Source organism: Penaeus monodon, unplaced genomic scaffold (assembly GCF_015228065.2).
Source record: "Penaeus monodon isolate SGIC_2016 unplaced genomic scaffold, NSTDA_Pmon_1 PmonScaffold_11615, whole genome shotgun sequence".
Lineage (NCBI taxonomy): Eukaryota > Metazoa > Arthropoda > Malacostraca > Decapoda > Penaeidae > Penaeus > Penaeus monodon.
The window spans coordinates 1-11,351 of NW_023640398.1; the positions used below are offsets into that span (position 1 = coordinate 1).

The window sequence follows — 11,351 nt, forward strand, 5'->3', positions numbered from 1 at the left end:
ATATCCTACTAGTTTCAAACACAAAAGTAAATTGGTTTTACGAACAAAAACTGACAACGGTGTATATAAACCATGCATAATATGTCTTGGCTGCCATAAAAGAAATTGCTTAACAAAAAAAACAAAAAACCTTAGCACATGTGAAAACAATATTGAATGTTTTATTCATTTAGTAAAATATATCCATGAACTAAATGTCATTTTTGCTTGTTCATTTACTTTGTGTGGAATTCAACAAAGCAATTTTTATCTTTGGTGATACACAAGTGTACTTTACACTTCTGACAGTAGAACACAGGGGCACTTTTACAGTCTGGATTCTTGCACCTTCCTCTTGTTGTCACCACTGGATAATGGTGATAGCCATCTGTCCTGACTCCTTCTGCAGGAATGGGCTTAGTGGCAGGGGAGCTTTTCTTTTTCTTTGCAAACTGTGCAGCAGTTCCTCCATTAGAGGAGGGACGACCTCTTTTCTTAGCCATGGGATTTTTCCCTTCAAGAAGCAGGGATTCTGCCAGTGACAATTTGAATTCCTGAAGCATCATTACTTTTCGTTCAGGAATGTCTAGGTCGCTAGAATCTCTGCGGTATAGTAACCAACAGTTCACAACAGTGACATCCAGAAAATGAAAAAATATCTTGTGATAATACTTCTTGGACCTGCTTTGTAACAATACTTATGTGGTTTACTGAGCAAATACTGCTTCAAAGAAGATGCACCCTTGAATGGAACCATCTGTTCATCTACACATACTCTTTGTGGCATGGGAATATCACGAAACTTGGTAACAAGATGATCCAGCAGAGGTCTCACTTTGAAAAGTTTATCATACTTTGGGGAAGTACTTGGCAGCATGTCACTGTTATCATTGAAGTGGAGGTTGGCTTTGATTTCTTCCCATCTATCTCTAGTCATTACTTCTGAAACAAGGGGACAACTGAGCTTAGCCTTCCAGTATAATCTTGAGCATGACCGTTTCACCAGTGACATGGCAAGTAATGTTCCCAAAAATTACTCTAGTTCAGGGACAGTGAGATTTAAACTTTTACCAACATTTTTCTGTTGTGCATAGAGATTACTCTGATCAACAATGTGAGTCAAAATATCAGAAGAAAAAAAATCCTGGAAATACTCAATGGGACGCCTTACTGTGGTAGAGGGCTCAATCTCGCCCAACCATTCAGGTGTGTCTAAGCTAGTGTTCTGGCCTTCAATTTGACGCCATAGTGGGTGCTCACTACGTTTTATTTTACTGGAAGCCATCTTGTGACCTTGATTCTGCTGTGAAGGTCTTGGTCTTGATTCAGGAGGGTCATCAGGTTCATCAATCAACGGTGCCCGTTCCAGCTCTTCATCATCCGGCATGTAATCACTCCCTAAAACAATATAATAAATTTGTTTCATGCATAGAAATATATTTCAGTACAAGTAAAATCACCTTCATGCAACATCAGAACTTATTACTCTTATTACAAAAAAATAGTGCTTATATAACACTCAATTGAGCGTTATATAAGAATTATATCATAACCACACAAAAAATATACTTACCATAGTCTGGACATTCCTCTGTATTATCATCAAAAGCACTGTCATCATCATTTTCCTTTTGGGCATGAAGAACACGCTCCAAAGCACGCCTCACTCCATAAAATCGAAAGGAATCCATACCTGTCAGCAAACAAGCATTTTTTGACTCGACAGACGAAGTGAACGAAATCGTAACACATGAACAGACACTAAAAAATACAAGTATATGATGAATTTCATATCCGTTTTTCACACCTATGTGATCAGTGTAGTGTTGTCTAAAAGATATAAAATAATAAAGCAATAAACTCACCTGTGAGACTGCATTTGCACATGACAACAGAGAGGAGTGTGTGGCGTGGCACAGTCAGCTGATCTCTGCTAGGGAGGACCAGACAGCTGCCAAGTACCACAAGCTATTGTGGTACTTGGCCAGAAAACACTGGCCAAGAAGACACTGGCTTGGTAACCAGACTGCTGTCCTTTCCCAAAAAAGTTAAAGGAGGAAATTCTTTAATATATTTCATTGATCAAGAAATAATTTTTACCAACAATTTTAATGATGTCATAACTCGCAGATTATTTAAATTACGACTTTATGAGTTTTGCGCTGAACATGATTATGACATCCCAGACACTCCTCAGATTGGCTGGATTCTGAAATATGCAGGAACTAGATCTCGAGCTATTGGTGCGAGGGGCAAGCAAACCATGTGTTACTGTGGTCTTGTATGGGCAAGAGATCATTAGACTAAAAGTAAAGGTGCATGAGAATATATTTTAATATGTGAAGGTTCTTATTCAATTATTTTTCTTTTCAAAATCTCATCATTTTGTCAAAGAAAATGTATTATTGTTGATAAATCACATAGGAAGATGTCCATTGCTTGTCTGTATATTGTACAGGAAATTCTTAAATACTTCTTTTATGAAGATATATATATTTCACAGAGAGTTATACTTTAAAGCATTATTTTCAAGCAAACCTTGTGTTACTGTGTTCTTGTATGGATAAGAGATCATGAGACTAAGTCAAAGGAAAATGTATTACTGATATTTTACTTGGTATGATGTCTATTTCTAGTCTGTATATTGTACAGGAAATTCTTAAATACTTCTTTTATGAAATTATGATACATATATTTCTAGTACTTTTTTTTAAGGAGTTAAGTTTTTGTATTGTGAGTTTTTCTACGGAGAATTCCTTTCTTGATGGCTTATTGTGTATGGAAGTACTGCCATTTGAAATAGATTTCATTTGTTGTCCTTCTTTTCAATGAAGGTTATGTTAGCAATTACTGGTTAGTGTAGTGACGAATGTCATTTTTTTCTGTATTGTTTTTACCATTGTTTTATGATACAATATCTTTGTAATGTACAAAAAATGTGAAAGATTTACTTCTTGGCAAGTCAATAAAACTGGCGGCTGTTATTGCTCCTTTCTGTTGTTATCCTCAATGAAAATTTATTGATGTAAATAATGTAATCATTTTTGCTGCAGGCACTACCTCTGGCTATGCCTCTGGTTGCAGGTGTGAGAGATATATATTTTCCTCAGCATTTTAATATACGTTGACGCATTAAGATATATAATCACGTATACAATGAAGAGGAATGTAGAGGGAGAGGGAGAGGGAGAGAGACAGAGACAGACATTGTTAAATATATGATATTTAACAATGAATATCATTGTTGAATATTAATCTAAGGTATGATGAATGTTAAAAAGATTAAACTAAACTGAAAAGAAAAATATACATTAATGATATAGATAATGTAAAATACTGTTACGCCGACCGCCTCGTCTCTCTGCCACCAACACAAGGCAGGCTAGGCAGACGGCGTGTTATCCACAGGGTCGTGAACACTGAACAGCTCCAAGAGGCACCAAGCACCACAGCGTCCCAGAACACCACGAGGGGAAACGCCAAGTGGCGAGGCAGGGCACGAAATAAACACACGATGACAGTCTTTCCTTTATTTACACAAGTTATTTACCCGTACACTTTTCTATAGGCACAATACAGGGGGAAACCAGCATGTCACACTGCACGATACAGCTTAACACAGGTCAACACAAAGTTTATCTGGTCACCAAGGCACACACGAGGTCTTTACAGGAGCAGCACCCAACTCCGTCTCCCGGCTTGTTCCTCCGCTCACAGCCAGCTGCGTCATGTTTGCCCAGGTCCCTTCATGTTAACACATGCCCAGGTCATCCTTTTCATGTTAACCCTATATCGCCGAGCGTGACGAATTAGTTACGTTCGTTTCTAGTGAGTCCAGAGCTAAAGAAAATGGAGTGAGAGAGCTGTGAACGAGTGCAACGTTTCAGGCACGTTCTACTGCTCATATTTAAGGGATGGCAAATCTTCTCGCTTGTGGTACTTGGCAGCTGTCTGGTCCTCCCTAGCAGAGATCAGCTGACTGTGCCACGCCACACACTCCTCTCTGTTGTCATGTGCAAATGCAGTCTCACAGGTGAGTTTATTGCTTTATTATTTTATATCTTTTAGACAACACTACACTGATCACATAGATGTGAAAAACGGATATGAAATTCATCATATACTTGTATTTTTTAGTGTCTGTTCATGTGTTACGATTTCGTTCACTTCGTCTGTCGAGTCAAAAAATGCTTGTTTGCTGACAGGTATGGATTCCTTTCGATTTTATGGAGTGAGGCGTGCTTTGGAGCGTGTTCTTCATGCCCAAAAGGAAAATGATGACAGTGATTTTGATGATAATACAGAGGAATGTCCAGACTATGGTAAGTATATTTTTTGTGTGTTTATGATATAATTCTTATATAACGCTCAATTGAGTGTTATATAAGCACTAATTTTTTTGTAATAAGAGTAATAAGTTCTGATGTTGCATGAAGGTGATTTTACTTGTACTGAAATATATTTCTATGCATGAAACAAATTTATTATATTGTTTTAGGGAGTGATTACATGCCGGATGATGAAGAGCTGGAACGGGCACCGTTGATTGATGAACCTGATGACCCTCCTGAATCAAGACCAGGACCTTCACAGCAGAATCAAGGTCACAAGATGGCTTCCAGTAAAATAAACGTAGTGAGCACCCACTATGGCGTCAAATTGAAGGCCAGAACACTAGCTTAGACACATCCGTGTGGACCCCGGGGTAGAATAGGTCCAACGTACCCTCTGCGTGTCGTAAGAGGCGACTAAAAGAGGGCGGCAGGAAGGGCATCCGGCCGTAAAAACCCCTGCCAAGCCAATACATGATGCGGAGAATCAGGAATGCAGACAGAGCTAGGGCGTACCCCGCAGGCGACGCGTCGGATGACCGCCGTGATCCGGCGACAAATGGGCAACGGCTACGGTATCAAGAGCGGATACGGCTAAAGAAGCAAGCTCAGAGGAAGAAGAAGAGAGAGGCACGGAGAACCACCAGGAAACTACGAATCGGCACACTCAATGTGGGAACGATGACTGGTAGAGGAAAGGAGACTGTTGACATGATGGAAAGACGGAGTATCAACATCCTATGCGTACAGGAGACCAAGTGGAAAGGAGCGAAGGCCAGAGAAATGGGTAATGGGTACAAGATGTACTACGTAGGACACGACACTAGAAGGAACGGCGTCGGGATAGTGCTAGACCCTGAGATGAAGGAAGGTGTGCTGCAGGTTCACAGGGAATCTGACCGTGTGATGTGGATGAAGGTGGAAGTGGAGAACAAACCGGTGAACATCGTATGTGCATACGCACCACAAGTGGGCTGTGACGATGTGGAAAAGGAAGACTTCTGGAGAACAGTGAGCGAGGTCATGGTAAAGATCCCAAGAACTGAGAGAGTCTGGATTGGGGCAGATCTGAATGGACATGTGGGTGGTGGAGCGCAAGGATATGGAGACAACATCGGTAAATTTGGGTTTGGAACGAGGAACGAAGAAGGGCAGACCATCCTAGACTTTGTGGCGGCAAACAACCTGGCGGTCACAAACACCTATTTCAAGAAGAAGGACTCGAGGAAGATCACCTACACAAGTGGTGTGTGAACTCCCAGGTGGACTATGTCATATGCAGGAGAAGTGAGCTGAAAAGAGTACAGGACTGCAAGGTGCTGCCAGGTGAAGCGGTTGCGAAGCAACACAAAGTGGTCATCTGTACAGCGACCATGAAGACAGAGACAAGGAAGAAACCGGACAGAACCAGGAAGACAAGATGGTGGAAACTGAATGAGCAGGAGCACAGGGAAAAGTTTGTGGAGAAGGTCAGGGAAGGTATGGAAGCACAGGCAGAGAAGACGTGGGCGGAGTCCAGCAGAGTGCTGACTGAGACGGCAAAGGAGGTCCTTGGCGTGACATCTGGAAAACCAGGAAAGAAGGAAGAGACATGGTGGTGGGGAGAGGAAGTCCAAGACGCAGTGAAAGAAAAGAAGGAGGCGAAGAAACAGAGAGATCTGAATAGATGCGAAGAGACAATCGAAAGGTACAAGGCGGCGAACAAAGCTGCGAAGAGAGCTGTTGCAAAAGCCAAATCGGAAGCGTACAAAGATCTATACGACAGTCTGAAGGACGACGAGGAAGGCCAAAGGAAAGCGATCCGGATTGCAAAACAGAAGAACCGAGAATCCCAAGATGTCTATCAGAGCAAGCAGATGAAAAACACAGACGGAGCGGTACTGACGGAAGAAAGCGATATCAAGGAAAGATGGAGGTCGTATTTTGAACAACTGATAAATGTGGAGAACGAAAGAATCGACAGAACCGTGGAAGCAAGAGCAGAGACTGAGGTAGAGGAGATAAGAGAAGAGGTTGTGAAGGCTCTGAGGAAGATGAAGAACGGCAAGGCGACAGGACCGGACAACATCCCAGTGGAAGCATGGAGAGTACTGGGCCGAGCAGGCGTGAAATACTCCTGGAAATCTTCACCGGAATTATGGAAAGTGAGAGAATGCCAGATGAGTGGAGAGACAGCACGCTAATACCGATATTCAAGAACAAGGGGGACATCCAGGAATGTGGTAACTACCGGGCATCAAACTGATGTCACACACTCTGAAAATATGGGAAAGGATCATCGATGGAAGACTGAGGGCGATCGTGACGATTTCGGAGCAACAGTTCGGTTTCATGCCAGGCAGGTCCACGACAGACGCAATATTTGCGCTGAGACAACTGATGGAGAAATACAGAGAGGGTCAAAGGGAGCTGCACAGTGTCTTCATTGACCTGGAAAAGGCGTACGATAGAGTACCTAGATCGGAGGTGTGGAACTGCTTGAGGCTGAAAGAGGTGGACGAGAAGTATGTCAGGATAATCCAAGACATGTACGAAGGCACGACAACGAAGGTGAAGTCCATAGTGGGAACCACGGACAGTTTCCAAGTCAAAGTGGGATTGCACCAGGGATCCGCACTTAGCCCTTTCCTCTTTGCATTGGTCATAGACTGCCTGACGGTAGCAGTGCAGAGGACAGCACCATGGGATCTGATGTACGCAGACGATGTAGCACTCAATGGAGAGACGAATGAGGAGGTGGAAGAGAGGTTGGAACAGTGGAGAAAGGCAATGGAAGAGCGAGGCATGAAGGTTAGCAGACAGAATACCGAGTACCTCTGCATTGGCGAACAAGAGCCAGAGAGAGAAGTGAGGATGCAGGGAGCGAAGCTAAACCGAGTCCAAGAATTCAAGTACCTGGGCTCCACGGTGCAGTGTGACGGAGGGTCGGATAAGGAAGTAGGGAAGAGGATCCAGGCGGGTTGGAACGCATGGAGGAAGATTACTGGAGTACTCTGTGACAGGAAGGTACCACCAAAGTTGAAGGGCAGACTCCACAAGACCATGGTCAGGCCGGCAATGTTATACGGAATGGAAGCAGTGGCGGTGACGAAAGGCCAGGAGGCAAAGATGAAGGTGGCAGAAATGAGGATGCTAAGGATCGCGCTGGGGAAGACGAGGCTGGATAAAATCCGCAACACAACGATCAGAGAGACCATTGGAGTAGGAGAGCTCGGGGAGAAGCTGAGGGAGTGCAGACTCAGGTGGCTGGGACACGTGACAAGGAGAGAGGACGAGTACGTGGGCAAGAGGATGAGGAGACTGGTGGTTGGGAGAAGAAAGAGGGGAAGACCGAAGAGGAGATGGGAGGATTGCATCAAGGAGGACATGGAGACGGCGGGAGTGACGGAGGGGAGGCCCTGGATAGGGCAGAGTGGAGGAGGAAGATCCGCACCGGCGACCCCAGTTGAACTGGGACAAAAGCCTGTAGAGAAAAAGAGAACACTAGCTTAGACACACCTGAGTGGTTGGGTGAGATTGAGCCCTCTACCACAGTAAGGCGTCCCATTGAGTATTTCCAGGTTTTTTTTTCTTCTGATATTTTGACTCACATTGTTGATCAGAGTAATCTCTATGCACATCAGAAAATGTTGGTACGTTTAAATCTCACTGTCCCTGAACTAGAGCATTTTTTGGGAACATTACTTGCCATGTCACTGGTGAAACTGTCATGCTCAAGATTATACTGGAAGGCTAAGCTCAATTGTCCCCTTGTTTCAGAAGTAATAACTAGAGATAGATGGGAAGAAATCAAAGCCAACCTCCACTTCAATGATAACAGTGACATGCTGCCAAGTACTTCCCCAAAGTATGATAAACTTTTCAAAGTGAGACCTCTGCTGGATCATCTTGTTACCAAGTTTCGTGAAATTCCCATGCCACAAAGAGTATGTGTAGATGAACAGATGGTTCCATTCAAGGGTGCATCTTCTTTGAAGCAGTATTTACCCAGTAAACCACATAAGTATGGTTACAAAGCAGGTCCAAGAAGTATTATCACAAGATATTTTTTCATTTTCTGGATGTCACTGTTGTGAACTGTTGGTTACTATACCGCAGAGATTCTAGCGACCTAGACATTCCTGAACGAAAAGTAATGATGCTTCAGGAATTCAAATTGTCACTGGCAGAATCCCTGCTTCTTGAAGGGAAAAATCCCATGGCTAAGAAAAGAGGTCGTCCCTCCTCTAATGGAGGAACTGCTGCACAGTTTGCAAAGAAAAAGAAAGCTCCCCTGCCACTAAGCCCATTCCTGCAGGAGTCAGGACAGATGGCTATCACCATTATCCAGTGGTGACAACAAGAAGAAGGTGCAAGAATCCAGACTGTAAAAGTGCCCCAGTGTTCTACTGTCAGAAGTGTAAAGTACACTTGTGTATCACCAAAGATAAAAATTGCTTTGTTGAATTCCACACAAAGTAAATGAACAAGCAAAAATGACAGTTCATGGATATATTTTACTAAATGAATAAAAACATTCAATATTGTTTTCACATGTGCTAAGTTTTTTTTTTTTTTTTTTTGTATAAGCAATTTCTTTTATGGCAGCCAAGACATATTATGCATGGTTTATATACACCGTTGTCAGTTTTTGTTCGTAAAACCAATTTACTTTTGTGTTTGAAAGCTATGTATGGATTGTATATTCAGTTATGTATGTTATTATGCAGTACCATAGGTGAAACTGAATCAATGGCGTACCAATACACAACTTGATAATCGAAAAAATATAAATTGGTCTTACACAAAGTCCTTCACTGCATATTCATCACTTTGGATAAATTATATTGCACACATGTTCTCTTTGTGTATAGCTCTGTACAAGATTGACTGAGCAGGAAATTCATATGTATTTCATCAGTAACCTATTGCATAGTTTGCATGGTTTTGGATAAATGGTGGTACTTGACTACTATAGCAGCTTTCAAATTGGAATAATTGAAACAGGATGCATTACTTATTCATTTAGAGATTTCTCAAACTGCACATGCTGTGTCTAGCAGATTGGACTTGGGTTAGATCTATAACTGCAAATATATCTGCGATCTGAGCCCCATGATATATGGGATAGAGTTTTTAAGATTCGAAGACGGCAGAGAGCTTTTTCTTTAATGTGTAGAATATGGTCTCGCCAGGACAGTTTGGAGTCAAAAATGACACCTAGGAATTTGCCAGAGGAACGGCATTGAAGTGGAGTGCCATATAAGAAGAGTGGGGATAGGGGACCTACACGTGAGCGAGAAAAGAATGGAGAAAGATTTAGAGGTAGAAAAGCGGAAGCCATGGTTTGTGGCCCTGGAAGATACTGATGAGATTGCAGATTGAAGAAATTGATAGAGATTTGGTATGGATGTGTCAGAGGCATAGATGGTTAAATCATCAACATATAGTGATGACCGGGCTCCTGGTGGTAAAACTGAGACAATATCATTAACAGCAAGAAGGAATAAAGTGGTACTGAGCACACTGCCTTGTGGGACACCTTCGATTTGGGGAAAGAAAGATGATGTGGCAGAGGCGATTTTGACCTGGAAAGTGCGTTGGGAGAGGAAGGACTTTATGAAGACACCCATGTTTCCACATATGCCTAGAGAGGACAATTGTTGGAGAATATGGTACCCGCCATGTCGTATCATATGCTTTTTCTAGATAAAAAAAAATAGCTAGTACGGATTCATGGCGTGCAAATGCAGATGTAATATATGTCTCAAAATGAGCAAGGGGGTCAGCTGTGCTTCTGGCACGGCGAAAACCGAATTGGGAAGGAGAGAAGATTGTGAGATTCAAGATACCACATTAAGCGGAAGTTCACCATTCGCTCTAATAGTTTGCACAAGCAGCTAGTTAGTGCGATGGGGCGATAGTCTTGAGGAAAGGTACCCGTTTTTATTGGGTTTCAGGAAGGGAAGGATAAGAGCTTCTCGCTGATTAGAAGGGAAATTTTCTGATGTCCATATGTGGTTGTAAATTTTTAATAGGAAGGATAAGGAGGAAGATGGGAGATGCCGGAGCATACGGTAGTGAATACCGTCAGGGCCTTCATGAGTGTTACGGCACGATTGTAGGGCAGTAATGAGTTCAGAGGAAGAAAATGGGGCATTATAGGACTCATCAGAGGATGGGGTGAAGGTAATGGGGGTACGTTCTCTGGTCTTAATAGAAGAGAAGTGTGGAGAAAGGTGAGAACCACTACTGACCTGGCTGAAATAATCACCCAGTTCATTAGCGACTTGGAGAGGATCAGAAATGAGGGTATTTCGAATATGGAGGACAGGGGCAGGATAGGGGGGGATGTTTGCCTGATAGTTTATGAATTCGGCGCCAAACATTTGAGATAGATGTAGAGGATGTAATTGATGAAACATAATTTCGCCAGCTATTTGTTTTACTATTCCGGATTGTACGACTGAGATAGGTAGATGCTCTTTTAAAGGAGATAAGGGCTGATAGTTGATTTGGAGTACCTCTCTTGTAGCGGTAACTGTTCCAGGCTGCACGTTTTAAGCGAAGTGCTTTAGTGCAATCAGAATTCCACCATGGAACACATTTGGAGGTATATGGTCTTGAGGTTCGAGGGATAGCTGTATGTGCAGCTCTTAAGACTGTATTTGTGAAATACTGTATCATTTCTGAAATGGAGGTGAGGGAGGATGGAGGGGTATGAATAGCAGAGAGTGAAGTGAAAGTATGCCAGTCGGCTCTATCAAAGCACCAGCGTGGGGAGTTAGGGAGTGGTACGTATGAAGTAGAGAAAGGAGAACTGGAAAGTGGTCACTATAGGGAAAATGGTCTAAGACTGACCAGTGGAAATCTAAATGAAGAGAAGGGGAGCATAGAGAGAGGTCAATGCATGAAAAAGATTGCGTGCGTGTATCAAAGTGTGTGGGGCGATCTGAATTTAGAATAGTAAGGTCAGCTGTGGAGAGGAAGCGCTCTAGAGATCGGCCTCGGAGTTTTGTGAATAGAATTCCAAACCCCATAAGTTGGTGGTTAAGTTGGAAT

The 11,351-nt window shown here is 42.7% G+C and overlaps 3 protein-coding genes across 5 annotated transcripts; 2 read left to right on the forward strand and 1 right to left on the reverse strand.

Moving 5' to 3' along the window:
* Window positions 1–140: 140 nt before the first annotated feature.
* LOC119568923 lies at window positions 141–1,999 on the reverse strand. Of its 3 annotated transcripts, none has more exons than XM_037917322.1 (4): window positions 1,845–1,993; window positions 1,553–1,672; window positions 1,151–1,377; window positions 141–918 (listed from the first exon to the last, which is right to left on the reverse strand). In XM_037917322.1, the coding sequence occupies exons 1-4, from the start codon at window positions 1,864–1,866 to the stop codon at window positions 916–918; spliced, it is 372 nt and encodes a 123-aa protein (XP_037773250.1). In that variant the 5' UTR covers window positions 1,867–1,993; the 3' UTR covers window positions 141–915. The 3 variants fall into 3 exon arrangements, with proteins under 3 accessions (XP_037773250.1, XP_037773249.1, XP_037773248.1); XM_037917321.1 differs by having other exon boundaries at window positions 141–921; window positions 1,845–1,992; XM_037917320.1 differs by lacking the exon at window positions 141–918 and having other exon boundaries at window positions 937–1,377; window positions 1,845–1,999.
* A 1,710-nt stretch (window positions 2,000–3,709) lies between these two features.
* On the forward strand, window positions 3,710–4,677 carry LOC119568925. Its single transcript, XM_037917323.1, has 3 exons — window positions 3,710–4,012; window positions 4,185–4,301; window positions 4,478–4,677. Exons 1-3 carry the CDS (start codon window positions 3,991–3,993, stop codon window positions 4,660–4,662), a joined length of 324 nt encoding a protein of 107 aa, XP_037773251.1. The 5' UTR covers window positions 3,710–3,990; the 3' UTR covers window positions 4,663–4,677.
* Window positions 4,678–7,936: 3,259 nt separating this feature from the next.
* On the forward strand, window positions 7,937–8,646 carry LOC119568922 (piggyBac transposable element-derived protein 4-like). The gene is made up of 2 exons (XM_037917319.1): window positions 7,937–8,313; window positions 8,409–8,646. Exons 1-2 carry the CDS (start codon window positions 7,937–7,939, stop codon window positions 8,644–8,646), a joined length of 615 nt encoding a protein of 204 aa, XP_037773247.1.
* Window positions 8,647–11,351: the final 2,705 nt, after the last annotated feature.